Below are 27,111 nucleotides of genomic sequence, written 5' to 3'. Positions count from 1 at the left end.
TTGACTTTTTGCGAGCTTTTCAATTTAATGACCAATAATCTCGATTTTTTTTTTTTTACATGGGCATCACCATTTATCAAGGCCCATAGGCTACTCGAGGATAAGGGTTAAAGATTATTTTATTTCTTTATTTATCTATTATTTTATTTATTTATTTATTTAATAAAATAGCAAAATCTTCGAGATAGAAACTTTCATTGTGGCTGTCGTAATATTAAGGCAGATATTACAAAGGCTACGCTTTACCCATGTCCACGCGATTAATATGAGTCATTCTAAGTATGTTTCAGTGTGGGAAATTTTTAGGATCATTCTGACACGGTGAGTTTTTTAATGGTTGTAATATATTTTTAATTTTCAACCATTGTTGATGGTGTCGGGGATTGGTCGATATTCGCCAATGGTGGGTATCACAGCCGTGGCGTGAGCATAGATAAATATCTCCCAACCATTAACAAAAAAATAAAACAAATGTCAGTAAATAACAATATGAAATATGAAGACCAGTTTCAACATTTAATATAGAAATTTATTGAAGAAAACATTTTTTTATTCGTATGCATATGTGATCCATCATCGTATAGAAAGAAACCATGTTAGATTTTCATTTTGGAATTAAATGAATTTTTCTGGACTTGAGTAAATAATGTCCTTTAAAGAAATAGAAACAAAAAGGAATTAAATTTCATCTTAAAATAATCAGATCCAATTAAGGGTAAATCCTTTCTATGCAAAAATGTCCGAGTCAATTGTCGAAGTAGTTATTCTGCTCGGCTCGAAAAACAAGTAAAAACATATTGTTCCTTTTAGACGAGTCGTATATTTTTGCACCTTATTGCTGGAACGACAGGCAATGAGAGAAAGGTGCAAAGTCATGTTAGTGATTTTACAGCAACAAGATGGAATCGAACAGCAAGTTGTTCATTCATGGTACTGCATCTTGAACTGAACAGAAATCCGACTCAACTGGTTTGGATTTTGCGCGCCTTTTATATGCTTCTGGGTAGCTTCATGCAAAGGCTGTTAGAAAAAGATTTTAGAAAGTGTTTGGACAGAAACTGGACACCCTGTCACCTGGTATTGCCTTGTTCTACGTCCGCGCAAAGAGGCACAGTTTACTTTTTACTTCTACAGAATCGGATGTATTTTACTTCTACAGAATCGGATGTATTTTATGGGAAAATACAAGTCATACTGTTGTTTGGAAAATTTGAGGGATTTCACCAAATTTAACGTTTTCCCGCATATGAGTAGTTCAGTTGTGTGATTCAACATCATCGTTATTGTTTACAAAGTCGTGAAAAGAGAGATTAGGTTACTTAGGTATTTGGTTTTCAATATGCTGTCCTTTGTTTTATAATAAATGCATGTGGGCTTCACACTTCATGATGACCGGTAACAAAAATACTGCCAGACTTCAGAGCAACTTGACTGTTCTCTGTTCATGTCGACCATAAAATTCCATGTTTATATGTTGTTTTTATATCATGTTTCTAACACAAAAAATAACGACATGCATAGGTGTTCAGGTGATCTGTGAACAAATAAGATATGTAGACCTGTCGCTGACAAATAGTCTGTCCATTAGACAAACAACACGCATGTGCATATATTTTGGTTGGCCATCGGAAAGTATAACCTTATTTTGGCAACAATTTTACATGTGATATTCATTATCATAATACTGGAAAACTTATAAATGTATTCAAATTGCATGGAAAAAATAAAATGGTTAACAAATACACTTCCGTATTTTGTTAAATGTTTTAGTTTTTTAGGAGAAAGATACAGATATGTGGGAGCTAAGCTCTTCAATGTATATGAAATACGTTGTTTTGAAACATCATCTACACATAGTGTGTGTAATGGTAAAAGAACTGTAATTTTGTTGTTTTGACGAAGGCGACAACAAAGGAGATTCTTATAATGGATAGCATGTTATGAACTTTGTAAAAGAAAGCAAGTAAACAGGGTATTTAACATTTGTTTGATGATTTTCTCTTGTATTTTTCAATCTTACATACGTGAAATGACCTATGCATTAAATGAACTTGACTCCAGGTAAAATGATATGTATCTAAGTTATGCCATATTTTAATGTTAGTAACCGTTCGTTTATAAAGCGAAGAACTTGATTCCAAAATATGAGAATTTTCAGAGCACAGCCAATCTGAATGGACCGAGTGTAGCGATGGAGCATTTATTATTTCTGAATTGGAAATTGAAAACATTGTGTTATGTTTATGTATCTGTGAGGCAGTTACTGTTGATGCAATCACAGAATCTGTGGAATGTGCAGAATTACTGCTGGTGACAACCGGTAGCGGTGGTACAACTAAATATTTAGAGAGAAAAATGGGGACTCGTTCCTCTATAGATGCTGCGATAGTGTTGTTCATAGGAGGCAATATAGCATTTTATTATCACGACTGAATGTGACAAAAGTGGTGTTTGTAAACTACATAAGATAGTGGCTATTAGCCTGAATGTATTGAATTGGTATGTGGCATCTGTTGTTGCAAACCTATGGTACTTTGGTCCAGAGGGGAATTTCTGCAGTCATTTTATTATATATCGACATAATAATAATAGTACTATCGATAAAAAAAATTGCATATATTGAAGAAAATTAGCAATATATATATTACAGAATATACATTTATTAGAAGCTTAAAAAAAAATAACCATGAAAATGAACAATATCAAAAATTGTTTGAGGGAGTTTGGAGATTGTTATATATACAGTATTTGAAATCATTTTTCTATCATTAGAATTAAAAGGCTTAACCACTTTTGATTATAGTTAAGATAGATGGAAAAAACTTATTCACTTATCTATGTTGTCTATAAATGTTTGTCCAGGAAGTTTGAAAATTGGACTTTCAGTAAGGATACAATGGAAATTAGTGGATTGAAAGGATCGTATGAAATAAAAATTCATCACAAAAAAAAAGGAATTATAAATTCAAATTAAAAAGTTCACATTTTCATGATCTATGAAATGTGAAGAGAATAATCTGGAAATTTCATGAGGGATTCTCATTATTTTTTTTACTTCCACTCTCTTTTGTGCTAAAGTGGGGATCCTATGTCCAAGCAAGGTAAAAAGATGTCTACTTTTTGATTGGTAGGATATCATAAATGTAAACAAAGCGGAAATATTTAAAGATTTTTTCTCCTTTTCTTCTTTAATTAAAACCATGTATTTATTTATTCAGGTTCAAATTTGTACCCAAAAGTCTCAGCAGCTTCAGTTCCACAAGACTGTTCCAGTCAAGTTGAAATTCGTATCCACTGCAAGAATTTGGTCAACAAGGATACCACCTCCAAATCTGACCCGTGTGCAGTTTTATACATTCATGATGGAAGCACATGGAATGAGGTAAATTCATCTACTATTGATGTGATTGGATGCATTGTGTCTTAATGTCAATTCTTGTTCACAAAAATGAGTCCTAAATTATCAGATGAGTTTCCACACATGGATTTTTTAAGTGAATTGCTTCTTGTGCAAAATATGGCCCACTCTTTCTACCAGGTATTCAATGAGTTTTACATACTAGACTTATTTGGTTGCAGGTATCTCATATCAGTGTTTTCATTCTTCTAAACTAGTTGATCTACCAAGGCTTGTAAGTTTAGTGTACTCTAATACTTCACCTATAGCTAGATAGTGAGCATGTATTCATATATTTCCAACCCTAGTAATTGTGATTGAGACAAGAATGTAAAATTCTACTAAATAAGAAATTCTTGTTCATTTTTATTGATATGAAAATATAAATATAACAGAATAAAAAGTAAATGGGGAGTGAACAGCAAAATAAATGAATGCAGAGTTTGTGTTTTCAACATCAAAAAAAGTGAAAATGCAAAAGGTTCATGTGTCCTGTATACAAGTTATATATATATATATACTAGCAGAAATACCCGTCGTTGACTGGGTTCAAAAACAGCCTACAGAAAATGGACTGTGATTGATGAAAGTATGATAGGTTATGAAAAGGAGGGGGTTGTAAAGAGATAGGTTTTGATACTCAAAAATTTTACCCTAACCAAAATATGATGAAAGTAAAGATAATTTTCGCGAAAATATATTTTTTTTATATCAACTTTGTTTCCATTTGTAGCCAAGAGTGACCAACAAAATGATGTTTCCTTACAAAGAGAAAATGTTATATATATAATAATATAAATATACAAGAAATAAATGTTACCATAGTCAATAAAAGTTATTTTTATGGTAGAAAAGTTCATTGGTTTGTATTTTTAAGTAGTTTGTAAAGAATATTTTTTTTTTTTAATTCACTTACCGGTTTTAAAAAAAATCAAAATGGCAGCGATTTTGAAATGGAGAGCCCCGTTTTGAATTTGAAGGAGGGGCACCTGAGCATTCTGTGTTAACAATTTAAGAGAGTTCTGTCAACATAAGGAATATTTATAAACATAGTTTAATGTTTTCCGTTATTTTGTGCTTGAGGAATATTTGATTATGGCATGTGTAGTTTATATAAAAATTAATTTAAGTAGTTATCGCCTCAAATTTCGTTTTAATTTCGGTTCGCTGAAATTATTTCAAGTAAAGAGCATTAAAAACTATTTCAAAACAAAAAAACATGAACTGAACTTTTATTGACTATGGTAACATTTATTTCTTGTATATTTATTTTTTAGGGTAGTCGTTTGTTGGCTTTTCTGCTAAACACTCTTACTAAATAATATGGACGAAATATTATCAAAAAACAAAGAAACAAAAACAGTTGTGAAAAGTAATGAACTTTTACTTACTTTAGTAAAATAATCCAAAACAGCAAAATGGGATATTAAAAAAGTAAACACGTAATTACTTTAGTTTTTTAAAGCAAAAAATCGATATAAATATGAATAAGAAGAAAATGGCGCCCTTTTCAAGCAGAAGAGCTTCGTTTCAGTTTTACAGTATTGAACGGTGTAGTATTGCGCCATCAGATTCAGGGTTGTACTATTGTAATGTAAAGAACACACAGAAAGTGTTGTAATTAACTGAATTCCTTCTAGTACACTGACAAAAAAAGCTTAAACAGATATATAAATAAAAATAAAAAGGTTATGTAAATGTTTTTAAAAAGACACGTAATCACGTGAGCAGGATTTTTTCCTTCTTTTGACACGATAACAAGTAACGTTCTTATTTTTTCTTATTTATCTATTTACGAAAGAGTACCACGTGCAAGTGAAGAAGGAAAAAAAACAGAGTTATACAAAATTTGTGTCGAGAATTGTCTAAAGTTCCGATTTTTTTTTTTTTGGCTTTCACTTTAATAAGAATGTGAATTTATAAGGTGAATTTATTTGACACAATATGATTTAACTCAAAAAAATAAATAAAAGCTAACGTGAATTAAGATTAAAATTAAGGTGTTATTGTGGACCCTCACCCCTTTTAAAAAACCTTGTTAAACTTTGTGACATATTTACATTCTATGGAGGACAGACGCGAACGAACGCCAAATAATTTTATTATACCATATTTCTTCAAACTGAAACATAATTATCAAAGTATACTTACGCAAATAGATATTATTATTTTTTTTTTTTTTTATTACATTTTTCATCCCAAACAAGGCAAATTGCCACTTTGGTGTAGGGGGCTACTATCCGGGGCAACAACTACTGGGGTACTATGTAGGGATTTGGGCAGCAAGATGTCGGTTCACATTACACTTGAACTTCTGCACGTCAGTACTGTTGGGGAAGCAGGGACCTGGAATGGAATTCCAGAGTCTAGCAGTTCTGGGGAAGAAACTATTGGAGTAAAAAGATCTTTTACATCTAGGGATCTCTACAGTGTGGGGGTGGGATTTAGCAGCCTGTCGGGTTTGTCGAGGGTGCTCACGTAGTGGGGGCACAAGTGATTGCAGTTCGTCAGAGCATTCACCACTAAAATACTTGTAGAAAAGGCAGAGGGATGCAACATTTCGTCGATGGGACAGAGACTGAAGCTTAGATGCCAGTTCAGGGCCTATCAGGTTTGCGACTCTCTTTTGAACCTTGTCAAGGAGCGAGAGACTAGTAGCAGATATGAAAAGTCTTTATTAAAGTTTATGTCTATTTCCATTCTATGGAGGCCAGACGTGAACGCAGACCCCACAATTTTATTATACCATCCCAATTTAAGTTGAAACATACTTATCAAAGTATTCTTATGTACATCTATATCAAAAATCCTTGTAAACGTTTTTTTTTTCATTTTTTATTTCCATACTTTAGGGGCCAAGCGCAAACGCAGACACCACAATTTTTATGAACCACCGTTCTGCCAGATCAAACATACCCATTCCTGATCCTCGATACATCTTCTATTATATGTAATCAGTTTTTTAAAATAGTCAACCATATAGGAGCCTATTCGTGACCAGACACACACACACACAGACGTTCAGCTTTATATTATAGATATATATATATATACTAGCAAAAGTACCCGTCGTTGACTGGGTTCAAAAACAGCCTACAGAAAATGGACTCTGATTTATAAAAGTATGATAGGTTATGACAAGGAAGGGTTGTAAAGAGATAGCTTCGAATTTGGGGATATCAAAACCAAAGCAAAATATGATGAAAGTAAAAATACAATAGATAAACCCCATAATTTATTATACCATACCTGTTCACAATGAAACACTTATCACAATATTCTGTTGATATATATTAAAAAACCTTGTTAAACTTTGTGACATATTTCCATTCTATGGAGGTCAGGTGCGAACGAACACCCCATAATTTTATTATACCATATTTCTTCAAACTGAAACATAATTATCAAAGTATACTTCCGAGATAGATATGAAAAATCTTTATTAAAGTTTGTGCCTATTTCCCTTCTATGGAGGCCAGGCACGAACGCAGACCCCACAATTTTATTATACCATCCCTATTTAAGTTAAAACATACTTATCAAAGTATTCTTATGTACATCTATATCAAAAACAATTGTAAACGTTTTTTTTTTAATTTGAAATTTTTTATTTCCATACTTTGGGGACCATGCGCGAACACAGACCCCACAATTTTAATGAATCACCGTTCTGCCAGATCAAACATACCCATTCCTGTGTCTTGATAATTCTATCATTATATGTAATCAGATTTTTAAAATAGTCAACCATATAGGAGCCTATTCGTGACCAGACACACACACAGACATTTAGCTTTATATTATAGATATAGAAAGAGTGTGAAATTATCAATCAAGTTAACCCACAAATAAAGATATGACTTGTTGAAGCACATTAGATCTGTAATATCGCCAATGTCTACAAAAATACATCATGCGCTTGTAATGCTAGTCATAACTGCAATACTCAGAGCACAGCACCTTTAAATATATTTTACTGACACTTTGCTCATTTAGACCCTGTGTCTATTACACTCTATAATATATATATATATATATATATATATATATATATATACTAGCTTGGGTGCCCGGGTGTTTGGAGGTCTGTGTTGAACAAAAAAAATTTTTTTAAATGGTAAAGTCAGGCTCGAACCCGTACCGCGAAGGAGGAAAAGAATGAGAAAAAAAAATTGACGTCTTTGCTGTTACGACCAACGTCAAACCGGAAGTGACGTAGGTTTAAATTAAGGCTAGACAATTGAAAAGAGGGGATGACTTTCGAAAATATTGGCGAAAAAAGCGACCCCTCCCTATAGAAAAGTGCTCAGTTGAAGGTAAAAAAATTAATGCTTTTAGCCAATATTTGTCATCTGAAGGGTCGAGCTTCAAAACGATACTGATCTTGTGAAAATCCATCGCCTCTGTCGAAAGTTTTAGGCAGACATGCAAACCTACATACATACATTTATAGATTAGTAGCTCAAATTTTTGACTCAAACCGATTAAAAAGCTTGCCCTATCTCTGAATACCCTTTATGTAAAATTTCAAATGTTTGGATCAGAAATTGTCTGAGTAATTTGGTAGAGACCACAGAGGTCAAAATTTTTTAACTTTCACCCCCCCCCCTATTATGACCCCTTAACATTTATTGTTTTGGGCTCAAATCAAGTTATTAAGTTAGATCCATGTCCAAGAAAACTTAGGTTGACCATAGCAAAGAATTCAAAACAGAAGCTGGAAATTCTCTTTCTAGATATACAATATCTAAAATTTCAATTGTTTATATCCAAAATTGGCAGAGGAGTTTGGTAGAGTTCTCAAAGGTCAAATTATTGAACTTTGACCCCTTAAGAGCCAAATTTTTGGCCAAAAACGGAGTACAAAGATTTTCTTCACTCTCAATACCCTGTATATCAAATTTCGAGTCTGTAGACTGAAAATTGACAGAGTTATTATGTAGAGAAATGTACACAGACAGACACACAAACAGACAGACACTTTCACTTTTATAGATACACTTATGAGCAAAAAAAATGGACCAAGAGTGAAAGAAGGAAGAAATCGATTTTTCAATATTTTTCCATGAATTTTTGTTAATTTTAACTGAAAATTTCTATTTTGCAGATCATTATTTTTATAGCATATAATAATAAATGGAAAAATTAATCCTGAAAATGGTAAGACCGCATCTTGGTGAGGATATAAAATTGCAGGATTAAGGCAGTCAAAAATGACTTACAAGCAGATTTTTGATATTTTAAGAAAAGAAAAAGTGAAAACATCTCTTTCTGTAGTGAAGCGAATTGGTCAAGGTTCAAAGTTGAATGCTTGGTAAAAGGGCAATCTGGATCTGTTTGCCCTAGAGCATTCACTTTGAAGGACGACCACAGGCTTAAATTAACTGTTTTGAAGGATTAAAAGAAAACTTATGTTGACCATAGCAAAGAATTCAAAACGGGGGCTGGAAATTCTCTTTCTAGATATACAATATCTAGACGAATGAAAGAAATGGGATTTTCTTCTAAAAGGTAAGCAAAGAAGCCATTTTTATCGAAGAACAACATCAATGATAGAAAGAGGGTTTTCTCGTGTTAGGGCAAGAAAGATATAGACTGGTTCAAGAAACTTTCTGGTCAGATGAATCAAGATTTTGTCTTGTTATTGATGTTCCCGATACTCCCGAATGATGCAATTGGAGAAAGATTTTCACCAAGTTGCATAAAAACGACAGTTAAACACGAGAATGGAGGGATAATGTTATGGGGAACTTTTACTGCAGCAGAAGTTGGAGAACTTATTAGATGTGAGAAGTCAATCAATGCAAAGGAATACATTTGAATATTAGAAACAGGACTGTTACCAAGTATCCAGAAGCTGGGAATATCTCGGAACATTATTTTTCAACATGATAATGCCCCTCCACACACTGCTAAAGTCACAAAAAAATGTTTTTCTAATAATTCAATTAATGTGATATTTTGGCCAGGTCAAAGCCCCGATTTAAACCCAATCAAGAATATTTGGTCCATAATATCTCGTGCATTGGTTGGAAGAACTTTTTCGAACAATGACAAACTGTGGGAAGCTGTGCAAAGCGAATGGAATAGCATCTCCTCTTCAGTGTTCCACTTTGGTTGAGAGCATGTCTAAAAGGATTGATCTTTTAAAGAAATCAAAAGGGAATGCGATTCTATCCTAAGCATTTATTAAAGTAAATGTCTTGTTCTGTGTTATTAGTCTTGTTTAAGTTTCCTGGTTCAATTTTTCTTTGTTCAATATAGCATTTAGTGTGATAAAATCTATAAAATTTGTTTGGCCCATTTTGTTTTGCTCATGAGTGTGTATATATATATATATATATATAATGTGCATGTCTATAAGTTTAAAAATAATTATCAATATTGGTCCCCTGATTTATCGGAGAGGGACCTATGTTTACAGTGGTATCCATGCGTCCGTTATTCCAGACGATTTCCAGATAACCATCCATTTGTTTTTTTCCTGAAATTTTGCCACAAATTGTATTTCATTTAATAGATGTGCACAGTAAAAAAACTTTTTTTTGTGAAAATTCCCGTCATGTCCCCAAGGGCTCAAAAGAGGTAAAAAATGACATGTTTTGCCCCATAACTTTTGATCCATCCATTAGATTTTTATGAAACTTGGCCAAAATGTTGAGCCCATTGTTCTTAATATAAATCCAGTATGGGTGACCTTGGCAAAATTCTGGTTCACGTCCCCAGGGACTTTTAGTGCTAAAAACACCCCTTTTTGTGGCTCTTTTTTTTCATATTTCTCAATAAAACTATTACTATATAGTGGTTTTTCATGGTGGTCAACTCAAATATACATGTGTTAAGGCCTGAAACTGCACTGTTATCCCTTTACACTGGGATTCAGCATCCGCAGGGGCTCAAAATGTCAAAAATTACACTTTTTGCTCCATAGCGTTTGATCCATCCATTAGATTTCCCTGTAACTTGGCTAAAATGTGGAGACCATTGTTCTTAATATAAATTCAGTATGGGTGACCCTGGGACTTTTAGGGCTAAAAAAAACATGCCTTTTTGGAGCTCTTTTTTCATATGATATGTGTGTCTATATAGTGGTTTTCCATGGTGCTGAATTCAAATATACATGTCTTAAGGCATGAAACTGCACCGTTTGTCCATTTTCACTGGGATTTGGCATTCCCAGGAGCTCAAAAGGGATCACAAATGCCCAAAATTGCAAAAATAATGATACTTTTTATGCCATAATTGGTACTTGTGCATTTAACGAACCAGACGTAATTCAGTATTTGCTCGGCTTTGTCCGGCGCATGACGTCAACAGCCGGATAAAGCCGAGCGTTGCCGATAAAATAAAAACAACGCTACAACAAAATAACTGTAAAATGAAATTCTAAAATATAGAAACATAAAAAAAATTAAATAAGTAAAAAGCAAAAACCTACCGTTCATTTATGTTTTTTTTTTATTATTATTATTGTTTGAAATTGTTTTCTGTTTGCAAAATAAATACATATAAAACAAGTTTTTTTTGAGGAAACTTTTTTGTCTGAACTGGGTTTTTTTTTTTTTCAATTTTTAACGTAAAAAAACATATTGTCTATGTCTTAAACACGTAAAAGTTAATAATATTTTTTTTTGCAACTCTTTATGTCAAATAAATGGAAAAAGCCTAAAAAAAAGGCAATAAAAAGCATTGGGGGGGTGCAGGAACAAGGATTATTTGTACATTTTTTTTTGCCAGAAATAAGGACTTTTTTTTTTTTTTACCGGAATCACTGCGAGATATATACAGTTTTTTTTTCTCAGGAGGATATATTTTCTTCAGACTTTTGGAGGGCTTCAGACGACAAAGTAGACGGAGAAGAGGTAGCGAATGTGATAGGAAGCTCCTCCTTACCAACCGGGTAGCTTTCGGCTATATGGATTAATATGGAGTCAAAAGGCTGCCTACCAAACTTTTGCCTCCACATAAACTCAATAAGATATGTGTCCAAAAGTTCCCGGTTGGTGCCGCATTCTCGTTTATTTCGTTGCTTGGCTTCCTTCCACATTCGCTCCACATGATTTGTGGTTGCCTGTGTTATGGGATCAACAAAATTCAGGCTGTGGTTCACCGTCAAATGGTGATACCCCTCTCCTCCCACTTTGTTATAAGCCCTCCAACAATCTGATACGACCGTGGTCCCCGGCAAAATGTATTTTTTTATTAGTGGAAGGAGGGTTTCGGTGTTCCTATTTGGTACAGTGACCAAGAAACCCTCCTTTTCGGCAGGGTCGTATCCACCAAATACCCAGACCGGTGTCAGAAGTCTGCTGACGTTGTGTTTTCTGCGGTTAAAAACGGACTCGTTGATTTCTACCATATGGCCTGGGCCTCCAATCTGGCGGGGATTTCTGAGAAAATAGTCCCTGCATATATCACGCAAGAAATTTTTCCAATCCACAATTGTGTGGCGAGAACGTAACCCACATTCGCGATGGAGATTTTTTGTAGATGCCATCTGGAACGCCCATAAGTATATTATTTTTATTATACATACGATGGTTAGTCTCGCTTTTTCGAAAAAGGTCCAAATCCTGATGGAGGTCCAACGGCGGCATGTTACACTTCTACACCTCCAACCGTACCGTCGGAAAGGCTTGTTCTCTTTGCAAGTACACAATCCTGGCCACAATGTAAACATCTTTTCTCTTCTGCCAACAATTTCTGTTGCTGGCAAAAGTTTAGTGCAAGCCTCTGGAGTCTGGAGCTGGTCCGCAAGTTTTGTAATATTCATTATTTTGTCAGTTATCTTTTTCAAACAAAATTTGTAAAACTCTCTTCAAATAAGCGTTTCTTGAGTTGTGACACTCTTCCAATTGATAGTGAAATTCTCATTTGTTTAATCGGCAACGCTCGGTTATATCCGGCTGTTGACGTCATGCGTCAGACAAAGCCGAGCAAATGCTGAGTTACGTCTGGTTCGTTAAATGCACAAGTACCCCATAACTTTTGCCCCATCCATTAGATTTTTCTGAAATGTTTGCAAAAATGTGAAGGCAACGTTGACCCTTCACACTTCTCACATTCATTTCTTCACTATTTTTTGTGGCATCATCTCACATGCAGCACCAGAAGGGGGACCCCACACGCGCGGCTTGTTTATTTTGAAAATATTATCCTATAAGGCCCCTTTTAGGAAATTAAGAATAAGTGGTCAACTTTAGTATAATGCAATATTCTAACGTCAGTCTTTGAATACTTTCTGACTGTTTACGCCCGCTGATTTGGCATTTATAGATATTGATTTCCCTCACTTCTTCTGGTAATTTCTGGTAGCCTGGAGGTTGAATACCAGCCTACAAAGTCAAGGGTAACTTCGTGACTGGGTTCAAACCCTCCAACTGGCAGTAATCTCCTCCACTAAAGAAAATCTAAATTTGAAATGTGTGTCTCTCAGTTTAAAATAATTAATGTTTATTTAAAAAATAGTATCCTTATGGAAATAGATATATTATATATCCTTTACTTGGATAAAAATGGAGTATTGTTGTCACATCTGAGGGGGGTGGGAGGTACCAATGTGAGTACAAAATCTACTTCGCAATTTAGTGCAGAATGAGATCATCTTTTCTTTACAACACTTTTCTCACGGAAGAGAATTTGCTCGTTCCTTTCCATTTCGTTATTATTTTCATCATACTCTACTGAGTTCCAATCTTTGTTTCTTTCTATAAAATATTCACAGCAAGAAATTGTCTAGCTACTACAACTTCAAGGAACTTTTTTTTTTGTCCTCTGTGCACCTAAAATCAAATGGAACTTCCATGAATAGAGTTTTTTTTTTCCAAGAACTTACCAGCTGTAGAACTCAATACCACACAGCTGCTTTCCAGCTGACTACAACATTGTTGTTTTCAAGTGAAATGTTAAGTGTTGAGCTGTTGTCTTAAGGAATCAAATTCTGCTATCGCATGCACCATTCTCAATCTCCTCATAGTATTATTCATCATTTAACCAACAACATTATTAACCATTATCCTCAAGTCGCTATTCGACTTGGTAAAATTGTCGAGAGAGATGGTTGTGTTTTTGAAAGAAGACGTATAAAATGGTGAAGTCTGTGAAAAGAATTGTAAGAAATAAGATAAAAGTTGTTTTGGATTGCAAATCTAAAAAGGAACTGGTAGTGTTGATATTTTTATTCCAGAAAAATTGTTTTTAAAGTTAATCATGTAAGTGATGAAGTCGATCGTTGGTGAAAAAGAAATGTGTAGGAAATTTGAATAGTTAGGAAAAAACCTTTAGTGATTTTGAGGATTTTCGTGGCGGAATGGATATGGTGATAGGAATACAGAAGGTGAAAAAGAATAGTATTGCCATAAACATGTTGGCTGCAAATTGGCTAAAAAAAAAAAAATAGACATCTCATTACATATGAATCTATAACAGTAAAAACCTGATTATCAGTTGAAGAAATTGTGACATAGCATGTGACATTAAGTTGAACAAAATTCATGAAGTAAAGAAAATCCATAAACATTTGACGATTGAATGATAAAGACATGAAAAACCAGTGTTCAGTTACTAGATGCACTTATGTTTAGGAAAAGATGATATAGACTATAATTTTTGACAGAACCATGTTTGTTTCATGGTAATTCTCCATCCTATGTTTCTTGTCTTGCAAGTTGCTTGCTTGAAAAAGATTTGCAGGTGAGAAAATAATAAAATAGTGATATGGCTACCATTATATCTAGATTTAAACTCGAAACCCCCTGGCCAAGGAGAATTAATACAAAACATGTAACTATTATAATAAAACAGAACTCTTCCAACTACCAAAGTAACAATTCCATGTACAATGCATGAATGTGTTTGGCTATAATATTGTATATCTTATGCATTATAATCACTGTTTCTTCTTCCATTATTAAAGAGTTCATTTAGTTTGGGGAATATTTTCTTTACTTAATTCAGTTACAAAAGTATGTTAGTGTAATAACTTGAGATAACAGATATCAATAAACTCTAAATAAAATAAAATTATATAAATGTATAAAGAGAGATGTTTTTCATGTTCTTCTTTTTCAGGTAGCCCGTACAGAAAACATTGAGAACTGTCTTGACCCACAGTTTGCCACTCCCCTACCCATCAAGTATTGTTTTGAAACTGTACAGAAAATCAAAATTGCTGTTTATGATGTCGACAATAAAACTGCCTCATTGGCAGATGATGATTTTCTTGGCCAATTTGAATGCACCCTCGGACAGGCAAGTTTCTTTCTTTTTAACTATTTTTTAATAGTTAATTGTTTTTGCTTTTAGAACTCTTAATCAAAAATACAATTCTTAGCTCTTTTCTCTACTCCCAAATATTTGATTCCTCATCTTCAGCATGATGTGCCACCCCGCTCACCCATTGTTCCTTTAGCCACCCACTATTTTCTTTTCTTCATTACACCTTCCAGATCAACACTTGCTCGATGGTAAAAGATGACCACGTCCTCATTATAATCTCTCAACATATCCACTTGTGATAAAATACCTATAAAAACTATAACTTGTGCTTTTGAAACATTTCTATATTACATGTTAAATGATGCATCATCACATTATTTTATTCAGCTTGAATCAAAGGACAAAATTGAACTTTAATGATTTTGAACAAAATGGCTGACAGCATAAAAAAAATAGATGTTTATATTTTTTGTATTTCCCCTCAAATAGAGTTAAGGGAAGGACATTTTTTATGACATGACATTTTTTCCATGCTAAATTTTGATTGAGAGATTGATTTATTGTTCATCAACACAATGGGTTTTAAATCACTTCAAACAAGAATGAAATTTGATTTTAACTTACAAATCATAAATGCAAGAAATACATTTTTTAAAAATACAGAAAAGGTTTGAGCAACAAAGAATTAATCATAATTCACCAAAATAAAAATGATTTAAAAATATCAAAAATTCATAATTATTTTCTCTTTTCCTTTTGTGTATCTAGTTGGTATCCAACAGTCCACTGACAAAGAAGCTGGTCAACAAGAAAGGAAAGGAATATGGAAAAAGCACAATCACAGTAAGTTGTAAGCGAAGAATCAGAAAACATGAAATTTGTGCTTAACATTTTATTTCTATTCTACAACCTTAAACTATATCTGATGATGAGGCCACAGCTTGAGTGTGGAGTCACACTTTAATTGCCATTGTTCCCAGATCCACTCTGACCCAGAGTGGTAATATCTGTTAGGGTCCCAACTATGGGTTAAATAGAAACCAACTTGAAAAAACATATATTCTAATATAAAAATTTTCTTCAAAATCACTGGATCTGCCATTAAATAACCTGAAAAGGGTTTATATGCCATAAAACAAAAACAACCAACTAGAATGAAGATTTTCTTCTTGGAAAATCATATAAAATATATTTTTATGTTTTTGTTTTTTAAGTAATTTAAGAGCCGAGTTTAAAACATTGTTTGACTTAAAATGGTTCATATGAGAACTTCAAAGCAACTTAATAAAATGCTAAAAGTTTGACCTTTTAACCAAAAACATTTAAAATTAGAATTTATACCATCAGCTTTTTTTCCACATATTTTCCCTCCTTCAAAGAAACAAATTAGTCTTTTTCTGATTTCAAAATGACTAACTTATATTTTTTCTTTGGAAAAACAATGAAAATTGGTTCTGATTGGCTGATTTAGATTTGCATTATTTTCAGGTTTGGATTTTGTTTTAAAAATTTTATGCAAAAATAAAAATTTCTGTTATCTTATTTTGTTTTTATCGTTGATGTCTTGATGCTTGTTCTTTCTTCCTTATTTTATTTACCTTTTATAAAAAGAAAAAAGAAATTGACCTCCCAAAAGCAGACGTATATAATTTCTCATTTACATAAGAAAACAACTTTTTAACTTCTTTTTGATGCATTTGTGAATGTATGTATTCATGTGTGTGTACTCTGTAGTCATTAAGAAATTTGGAATTCTTCAATTTTGTATTGATGGATTAGTTTTCGAATTTTTTAGATGAGGTTCGAACCTTATTTGGATTATTCAGACTACTACATGAAGGTTACATTGGTTAAAATGGATGATGGATTTTGAATTGTCACTATGCATTATATCCCAATCAAACAATTTTTTTTGGAGCATTTCTGGTTTACTTCAGAATATCTACCTGCTATTGTGTATAGAAACTTCACCATTCCAACTACCATAAATCAACTGAAAATATGCAAAACATTTTAGCATGAAGAAATCACTATAAAAATCTCATAGTAGCTAAGAGAAAGTATACTAAGATATGAATTCCACCTTAAACTTCACAAACCATTCTCTCCCTAATATTTCACTACATACACAAACTACACTAAATTAGCTTATCGTCCCTTTCCATGTATAAAAAATCTGAACACGTCATGTAAACATGTAGATCAGTAATAAAGAAGTTCTCTTCTCAACTACACCACATTATCTACAAACTACAAATGTCTTACAGAATTTTATCTTCCTTTTAGCTAGATAAATTGTCTCTGTGGTACCAATTTTGAAAAACTCTGAAAGAACTGACCCACAAAATTATTGTCCCAGAGGTTTCCTTCTGCTCATTGCTGAAATCATCCAACATTCATTACCCTGAAAATGCTAAATTTCTCTCTGATCAACAGTATAGATTGAGGCAATCAATGTCATAATGCAAATATCCTAATGGTCATTTCTGAACATAAATACACTGGATTAATCTAGGTTTTCAGCTCTAGCTATCTTCAAGGCCACTTGTCTTTGGAATTTCCTCTCTGTTTCCCTGATCATACCACCATACAGAAATTTAAACATAATGTAAACAAACATCTTACTGATCACTTCCCCAACCAAGTTTCCCCGCTGTAAATCTGGTTTCTACCACAGTGGCTCCTTATGCTTCAATGGCAATGTGTCTTATTTCAGGTAAACAAAAGTGAAATAAAATTTATAATGAAACAACAATGTATAGAATATTATATATTAGATCTATTCACATTTATAAAAGGGAATCAATGATTGAGAAATTCACTTGAGTAATTTTATGGGAGGAACACAAATTTCACAATTTTCTATAAAAGTTGTTGAATCAACTTAAAACCCTTTGATTTTTAACATTAAATTTTTGAATCAATATAAAAAGGCAATATTGAGAACAAAAGACATTTTAGCATAAACAAAACTATAAGATAACCCTAAATTTACCCATGAATAAGAAGAAAATATGCCTTGAATTTTATTTATTTATTACAATTTTTTTTTTTTTAGTTAACTGCTGAGGAACTTTCTAACAATAATGAATTGGTTCAGTTGGCTTTTTGTGCAAAGAAGTTGGATAATAAGGTAAGCTACAAAAAGGAAAAACAATTTTAATTTAAGAAAAACTGACAGTATTTTTGTGTAAATGTTTCTTGTTTCAGATGTGTAGATCTGTACTATATTTGTGGTATCTCCAGTGATGTGCAGAGATCTATGATACTTGGGGCCAACTCATTGATTCTATGCTCTAAAACTCAATATAAATTCTCGTATTGAGAAATATTAGGACAAAGTTTGAATATGATTGGATGCTCAGGCTATATCTCCTTCCCCTCTCTGTATGCCATTGGGTGTCTGTCTGTGGGTGCAATTGAAAACAAAGCCCTATACCAACATACAACAACATTTCTCAAACTTTTCTGAGTTATCCAATAGTGTTATTAAGTTTGTATTAGAGATTTTTGCAATAATATTGTGGAGTCTGCATTATGCCATCCATAAATAACAAAAATAAGATTTGATTTTATTTCTAACTTTAAAATTCTAAACTAATTAAAAAAAATAAGTATGAAAATTTTGATATGAGATTCAGGGCTGTGAGCAGAAGTACATAGGGGTTGTTATTTCATATATTGGAATGGATTATTATTGAAATATTTCAGCAAACATTATTTCATTCAAACATTTATTATTGCACTAAATATGAGTTACCATTTAAGTGTTTTTTTTTTCTTTTTGCTTTAATAAAAAATACATGCTAAAATATATTTTAAGGTCTAGGATTGAATTATGTTTAAAAAAGTATTTTAATTAATCTAATTAGCTATAATTTATAAATAACTGAGCAAGTCATCTATTTCTCTTTTAGCTATTTGTATATTTCTCTTGTCTCCTTTCACTCTCATAGTTTTTCATGTTTTTCTGAGCATTCATTAAAAGATTAAATCTTTTTTGGTTCCCCAACAAAAGAGGGATTGAACTTAGTAATTCACTCTGGTTTGTCTGTTTGTTTGCACTTTTCACAATAACAACACCTTAGATTTTTTTAATTTTACACAAACATTAGTCATGGTGAAAGTAAATTTTTCACTTGTGGAGGGGGGCCCCAGATGCTCAGCTTGTTTTTAGTGCTTTCATCTAATTTGCATATGTGGCCGTACACACCACAAGCATGTAAATTAGATTGCAACATGATAAATCTTACATCTTTTAAAAGAAAATTAATTTAAAAGCAAATAGACTTTGGCGTTTTTTTAGTTATTCAATTTCTTGAAGTTTCATTTTACTTCAGTCAAAGTTCTCAGAAATCAAGGACTAACATCTCTATATGAAATACATAGATATGAGATGCATAAATATTCGAATATTCCATTCAAGTTCTCCTTTACATATCAAACACTGAGTTAGTAAAGAAGTTGAGAACATAATTTTCCTTTCCATAATTGATGATTTAAATATTACATTTTTTTCTTGTGGTCTCGTATTCTTACTGGATTCCAGCTTGGTTCTGTTATTTGAGGAAACATCACTTGGAGAGGGTGTACTACCCTTCCTAAAAAGTCAGTATGTGTTAGTCATACAGAGCAGATCTTATTTGGGATGCGAATACTATGTAATTTTGAAATTTAGTTGGGGTTTACTTGTAAGGAAAAATATCCTCATGCAAGGTTGTCATGACAAACCCCTTTACAAACGTGTAGGTTGTCAGAAGTTTTAAAAAGTGAAGAAAAGAATAGTAATAATATAGTACAGCTGCTAAAAGTTCTCTTAGAGTAGTTTATCTTCAAGTGAAGATAGCTTGCTCAGTATCTAGGTGATAGAGGTAGGAGACAGAATGTCTTTCGATGTGGGTGTTTGGAATCTCTGCCTGTCTTGCAATTCCCAAAGGAGCTGGATGTAGTCCTTCATTATTCCATTTAAAATAAATACACTCAATAATTTGATTAGTCTTTTTGTAACCAAACAACCTAGGGCTTCAAGAGGAAAGAAATCTCAATGTTTATTACTGCTAAATGGCAATATGACCCAATAGGTCACAGATATGTCTAGTATTAAAAGAAATCAAGTCATTCGAAGATTAATAAGTTTTCATACTTTTTTCATTTACAATAGAAATATATACTTTTTTCCCCTTTTTTTTCTTTTTTTTTTTTTTAGGATTTTCTGGGTAAATCAGATCCTTTTCTGGAGTTCTTAAAGAAAAATAGTGATGGATCTTTACAGGTGGTACATCGGACTGAGGTAAAAGTGACACGTCTATTTCTCTTTTTTTGTGTTGTTGTTCCTGCTTAAACTGCAGATTTCTACGATTTTGAGTTTATTTTTTTTATATGAATTGTTATAAAATAATACTTTTTTCAAAAAAATTTAATTTTTTGATCCTAAAATTTTATTTGTTTGCTTTCATCTTTTTTTTTTTTTTTTTTTTTGAAAATTTTTCAGGTGATTAAGAACAATTTGAATCCCACTTGGCATCCATTCTCTGTGACGACCCAGGCTCTATGCAACAATGACAAGTCCAAACCAATTCAGGTGAGCAACAATAAAATTATTAGTTTTTTCCTCATGTTTGCAATTCAATCAAACTCAGGAATCCTATTGGAATAGTATAAAATAAAATTTATACTCAGCAAAGACCATTTCTTTTTTGAAAGTTTGTTATTCTTACATGATTCACTAATGTTTTAATTTCATCATTTTTCTTTTAAATTTATTAAATTCTATTGAAATATGTTTTTATGTAAACAGAATGTTCAAAGTTTATATTTTTTGTGTATTAAAATTTAAAAACAGTAAAAATAAAATTAATAAACCTTCAAAAGAACTATTGACCAGGGATGTGAAACCTCTGCCTTTTTTCTTTTTTAATTCAGAAAAAATGATTTTCACTTAAATCTGCTTTTTTTACTTTCTTTTTACTTTTTAATAAGAAGTCTGATTTCTTTCTTTACTTGATTCTTTTTCATCTTTCTTTTTCTTTTCTCATTTTTCTTTTTTCCTCTTCTTTGCACTGGCTTGTTTTATTTTTCTTCCTTTTTCCTCTCTTCAGAAATGTTAATTTTGCCAAACTTTAAGTAATCACAAATTTGATTCATTAAAAAAATATATACCTTCTATCTCGTTACATACAAACTTTCTCTAATGACTGTTTTTTCCTTGTTTATTTTTTTATTTTTTTTTTTTTTTTTTTTTTTTTTACATAGGCATCACCACATTATCAAGGCCCAGAGGCCACTCAAGGATAAGGGTTAAAGAGTGTACAGTAGAAATTGGTCAATATAGTAATCATTAGTAATGAAAATTTGGTAAATTTAATAACATATGGAACGGCTCATCAAGAACTTATTTACTTTAGACTTGAACACAACCATATTGTAGTCAGCCGGAAAGCAGGAAAACGGAAGACAATTCCACAGGCGTGCAGTTCTAAGAAAGAAGCTTTGTTCATGGAATCTACGTTTATGTTTAGGCACAGATAAAGAGTGGGGGAAATTATTGATAGTGTTTACAGCTAGACGAGTGTTTCTTGTGAATATTTGTTGGATTAATCATATTCATGTTTTAAAAAAAAAAAACTGAAGCAATTTTTTTTTATACAAGAGGTTTATATGAACAGAATTCACTGAATTTAAAATAAAAAATGAAGTTAAAACACATCAGTTGATATTTTTACTATGAAAAAAATATATTGGAGATTAAAACCAGAGTTGAAAAATTTGGGTTGAGTAGAGGAGCATGTTGGGAATTAATCTAATTTGCATATGTGACCGTACTCACCACAAGTGTGTAAATTAGATGGCAACATGATAAATCTCATGATTTGAGATTTTTTGACATTGGCTACTTAGATTCTTGGTAAAGGGTAAAAACCATAATACAACCACCAAAACACCTGGTAAGTAATTTCTGAATGAGAAAAGGCACTGAGTGTTTTGTTTTTTTTTCATGATATTTCTCTGAACATTTTATACAAGTTAGTAAACAAATATGGCAGTTTATATGAACTTGTTATCATTTGTATTTCAATATTATTTGTTTAGGTTTTAAGGCCAACACATTTTATACAAAATCAATATGTAAAAAACTATTCAAAATGATTTGGGAATTTTTTAGATGAGGATTGAAAATTTGCATTATTACGCAAACTATATTCTCATTTTGTTATGTATACAATATATTTGGTCACTGTAACCTTTGACCTTCTTTATGTGCATCTTTTTGAACTTTGAACGTTTTGTTGTGATTCCCAAGTTTAATAAAGATTCCAAAATTTAAAAAAATGCAACTATAAAAGGTTGCATCAACGAACAGATTGTGAAAATAACCAAGATGAGAATCCTACAAACTTATGAACATGGTTTATTGATTCAGTTGAAAACAACAATTTGCATTCCGATTTAATGTACCATTATATTCAAATCATAATCAAAAGATGAACAATGAATTTCAGTTCTATCAAATCAAGGATTTACTTTGTGGTTTAGAAAAAGGTTTTACAGGTTTAATATTCACATTTTTTTTTTTTTTCAGAAATTTATTTATTTATTTTAGAATATGTAAAATTGTGTGATTATTTTGCATTCAATTCAATAAATTAAGCAAAAAATAATACAAGTATGCTTATGTAAGAAAAATTCAATAAATTAAGCAAAAAATAATACAAGTATGCTTGTGTAAGAAAAAGTGGTATAAATTAACACACAGTATATAGTAGCCAGAAACCTGTCCAATTTTGCTTTAAATTGCTACATTCCTCCAGTTTAATCAGAATTGGCAGTAAAACAGTTTCTGATGATGCCTGCTTAGATCTGTGTCTGGTATAGAGGGGAATAATAGATCCTGAGGAAGATCGTAATTACCATTAAGGAGATTGTAGTCCAAAATGATATAATTGCATAATTGTCAGTGCTCAAGGGAGAAAAGGTTAAGCTCCTGTTTTCGTAGGACCAATCCCATAATCCTTGCATCATTTGAGTAGCCAGTTTCCTTATACAGGATATCGGATATTAGATACGGAACAGAGACCTGGACACAAAACTCTAATATTGGTCTGATGAGGGAGACATTGAGATAAATGTTTCAGGTTTGAGTTTGCAAAAGGAATGTTAAATTAGAAATAGGATGCTCCTTGTTTTGTAGCCTGGCTCTTGACGGTACATCTATTATGGAATGATTAAAAGCAAAAATGAAATGCAAAACTAAATTAAATGAAAAAGGATAACAAATGTTGATGAAATAGTCAAATTTTTATTTTTTTAGGAATTGGAGATAAAACAATTGACAATTTAAAAAATGGCACTAAAATGATTTTAGCATTAACAGCAGCAGTTGTTCACATGCACAGTTAAAACATATTGGTGGAATAGTATGCCTATCAACAATAGGAGTTTACTACTTATGGCATATGTCCACATACATAGAAATATCAACAATATAATTTGTGTATTTTCTGTAAGTTATTATATCCTTTAAAAACAACTTATCCCTTGTTTTTCAGATTGACTGTTATGATTGGGATAGTGATGGCTCCCATGACCTGATTGGCAGCTGTAGCCTGACTCTGGCAGAAATGATGGAATCTGGTTCCGGAAGTGAGGTTAGACATGGCGGCAAAATCCACCTCTGGCGATACCACCAAGTCAGCATTTCTCTATTTTACTTCGCCCTTCCACAATGCAGATTGTATGCAAATGCCTGGGGGTCTTGGAAGCTCGCTTTCCTACTTCAAACCCACCTTTGCCCATTCATGACCCAACGATAAATGTTGTGTAAATACTTTCAGCAATGGGCAATGCAAATGTTGGCATGGATTGGCCCTTGCATGCCAAAAATCAGCCATGGCTAAAAGAGTATGTCAATGTTAACTTGAAGAAATAGCTTATTTTGTTTTAATTTTCCCAGCATAAATTTAAATTTCAGACAAAAAAATTATCAAAATCAAAATGAAAACAACTATTTTGCTTGTAAAAAAAAATGCGACTTGATGTTCTATGAGCCAGTCGGTGCTGATGAGTCGGAGTTATTTTATATTTTCAAATGATTTTTTTTTTTTTTAAGTAGATTCATTTTAATAACAAACTAAAATTGTTTCTAAAGTTAATCTTTGCTTGTTTGATTACTTGAATGTGTATAAAATATTACATGGTGTACACTTCATACTTTTGATGAACACTAGAAGGATAGGATGGAGTGTTTAAAAGAATCTACAGGTTTTGTCATTTTGATCAAAAATGAATACAAAATGAATGAAAGTGAAACAAGTTGAAGAAAGAACGCCATCGAGAAAATAATGTTAGAAAAACGGTGTTACATGTCCATTCTAGTATATCATTCTGGAAGTAAAAAATTCCTTCAAAGATGGCAAACATTTGTTACAACTTTGTCCTTTTCTGGACTCAAATTCTGCTTGAGAATTTTTTGCATTGAAATTTTGTGCTTTGCAAATAATTTTATATCTAGATAGTCGATAGTCTCAGATCAATGCTCGCATTCTTCCTTAAATGACATTGTAGCTTTTGCTTGCATACTTACTGATGTCGACACATTTCAGTTTCTGCATGAATTTTGCAAGTTTCTCTTTATCTATGACCCTCTCCCACCACGCACACCATTTTTCTGTTGTTATGACAACATAATGTGTACATTTATTGTCTGTAATTATTGTAATCAATCTGCTTCATTTTAAAACTATGCATCTTTACAACTGTTCGAGATAATTCTCATAATTTCAGGAACTTTGATATCAAATATACTTTGTTTTCAAAATTTTCTTGCACCATTAAAAAATGGAATTTATTGTTTGTTTTAGGGCATATCAACCCTTTTTGTGAGTTATTTAACACTTATATACACAATTCACTTGTTAACAATTTGAAGACAAATTGCTATTTTATTTGTACACAACTAGTATCAGTGTTTAACTGCATATGAAGGATAAACATAGCGTACATCTTGTCCGTATCAATTTGCATCAGTAAAAATTAATTTTGATAAAGCCCAATACACCCTCATACCCTTTTCCATTTAAAAAAGGAGTTGAAAGAAAGAACAAAAGAGCCTATATTTTGGTGCATTGTATAATTTTCTTATTAATAAGAGATTAAGTAATTAAGCCTTTCAAATCATTAAGAACACATTTTTCTTGATTTTAATTCTTATTAAAAGTATAAAAAATAGATAAAACAAAAGTTGAAGAAAGCATGTTCAGTATTTCCAAATTGAATCTTGATCTAATAATCCAAATTGCATTCCTTAACAGCTTTCATACTGCTTAGCTTAATGCTCATTTAATTCTCTGTCTGCTTCTGTTATTTTCGCTTTTATTTCTTTACTATTTCCAATTTTTTGTTGTAACCTGCAACAGCATTTGAAAATATACAAACATGACAGAAATAAATAGACAACACATAATAAATAATTTGTATATGCTTGAAATGTTGATTGTCATTTTTTTCCCTCACAAAGCAGTCTGCATTGTGCATCTCTACCATATATGGTCAAAGGCTTTGTTAGAATAAAGTTCGGCCATATTGAGATTTTATTGTAGGGAACCCAATCAGGTTTGTTTAGACATTCTATTAGTTTTTTTCCTTCATCCTGAATTTCATTTTTTGTGATAGTTTCATCATCTATGCTGGTATTTTCATACCAGTACAGACAATTTTTCGTTCATTTTATTTTTTTGTTTTTCCTCTGAGATTTGGCATAACTTTGGACATGGTTGCGCATGGTCAGACCAGAACTCCAATGCAATGTTTCCATGACCAATAGTTTTTGTTTGACGTTCTTCATTAATTTCGGAGCTGTACAAAGCAGCAATAAAAGTTAGCAACAATATTTTATTGATTGAGATTGTCGGACTGACTTCCTCATCTTGGTTGTTAGAGTCACAACGTTTCGGCCGTTTTGCCCTCCGGCCTTCATCAAGTGTTTTGTATCGAACTGGGGAACCGTTTGTTAGGAGTCTCAAACCCAACCCTTTATTATTATTATGGGGGTACCGTGTTCGGACTCCAGCTAGGCTCTGGGACATAGTTGCTGAAAAAAATAATAAACAGAGAGATCCACTGGATCCATTGAGAAAACTTAAAGAAACAGCTCACATGCTCAGACATAACAACCTACTGAGCAAACCAAGCGTAGAGCGGAATGCAATTTGGACACCTCTGATAGAGAGAGAAAACCTTGAATAACAACATAGGTTTAATATTAACAAAAACCAACTAAGAATTGTCCTAGTGACATATGGCCGAGTGGTCCTAGGCGTTGTATCAAAGTTTACAGTTACCCAAAGGTGCTGAGTTCAATCTTGTAACATACAAAACAGAGAATCAGCAACTATATCCCAGAGCCTAGCTGGAGTCCGAACACGGTACCCCCGTAATAATAATAAAGAGTTGGGTTCGAGACTCCTAACAAACGGTTCCCCAGTTTGATACAAAACACTTGATGAAGGCAAGAGAGCAAAACGGCCGAAACGTTGCGACTCTAACAACCAAGATGAGGAAGTCAGTCCGACAATCTCAATCAATGAAAACACCTCATCTCAAAAATACAGACAATTACTTAATATTTTTTTTTTTTAATACAAATTGACATTGTTTTTTGTCTTTCAGATATCAACATATTTTTATCATATATCACCTTTTTAGTTTAATGACAACTGGCTAAAGATGCATTCATATTATCAGATGATAGGGTAATCTGAAGGCAGACTTGATCAGCTTCAAATGTTGCTAACTTCAGAATTCCACTATTTACTATTAATCAAGTGATTGTCCAATTCATTAGAGAAGGAAAATAATATCGTATCGCCGAATTCAATCTGGCAGCAATCATCATTATTAATGATAATAAGGGTGTCTATTTACTTCCATCACGTCTGTGTATGTTTATTTGTATCCTAACAAATATCTCTCTATTACAGACACCATATTTTCCAGCATCTTTCAAAAACGTTGTTCGCAAAAATAAAAATCCATCTTATACTTGAAATTATCTTTTCTTTTTATCTTCAGAAAAAATTTGTACATAATGGCATGCAATAGATTTTATAAAAACGTTTTATTCACTTAAACACAATACCTATGCCCAATATATATATATATATATATATATATTAGTATCAAGCCTTTTTAAGAATACTTAAGGATGGGCACTATCTACAGAACAATAACTAAAAGGCAGTCAACTAGCATTTACACAATGTTCACGACTTCTGTTCATTCAAATACTGTAGAACATCTAATGTATTCGCCCGAATTCAATGTTTAATATTTCTTAATTCCCTTCATTCTCGTGGCAATTGTTTGGCGGCCATGGGGTAAAGACTTAGCAAATGGAGAAAAAGGTGACTTCGAATCACTCCCTACACTGATGATTACATATGCATGAAACTCTAGTGTCTGTAGGTATAAAGAATAATTGTTTGCAGTCACGAAGGTAAAGA

At 32.4% G+C, this 27,111-nt stretch overlaps 2 protein-coding genes across 3 annotated transcripts in view; one reads left to right on the top strand and one right to left on the bottom strand.

Annotated features, from left to right (window-relative positions):
* Nucleotides 1–27,111, top strand: part of LOC145277815 (copine-3-like) — a 58,157-nt gene that overhangs the window by 1,124 nt on the left and 29,922 nt on the right. The window contains exons 2-8 of one of the 2 annotated variants that reach the window (XM_080129703.1): nucleotides 3,219–3,382; nucleotides 14,468–14,647; nucleotides 15,383–15,457; nucleotides 17,673–17,747; nucleotides 19,821–19,904; nucleotides 20,106–20,195; nucleotides 23,161–23,259. In XM_080129703.1, the coding sequence (XP_079985829.1) occupies nucleotides 3,219–3,382; nucleotides 14,468–14,647; nucleotides 15,383–15,457; nucleotides 17,673–17,747; nucleotides 19,821–19,904; nucleotides 20,106–20,195; nucleotides 23,161–23,259 (767 nt within the window). Of the gene's footprint in view, nucleotides 1–3,218; nucleotides 3,383–14,467; nucleotides 14,648–15,382; nucleotides 15,458–17,672; nucleotides 17,748–19,820; nucleotides 19,905–20,105; nucleotides 20,196–23,160; nucleotides 23,302–27,111 lie in introns of both variants that reach the window. The other variant, XM_080129702.1, reaches the window with a different exon arrangement.
* On the bottom strand, nucleotides 11,196–11,894 carry LOC145277437 (uncharacterized). The gene has a single exon (XM_080128798.1). It carries the CDS (start codon nucleotides 11,892–11,894, stop codon nucleotides 11,196–11,198), a length of 699 nt encoding a protein of 232 aa, XP_079984924.1.

Source organism: Euprymna scolopes, chromosome 6 (genome assembly GCF_053919585.1).
Source record: "Euprymna scolopes isolate OS-2025 chromosome 6, ASM5391958v1, whole genome shotgun sequence".
NCBI classification, from domain to species: domain Eukaryota; kingdom Metazoa; phylum Mollusca; class Cephalopoda; order Sepiida; family Sepiolidae; genus Euprymna; species Euprymna scolopes.
Note: the sequence above shows the minus strand (reverse complement) of the source record. Positions and strands in the feature narration are given on the sequence as shown.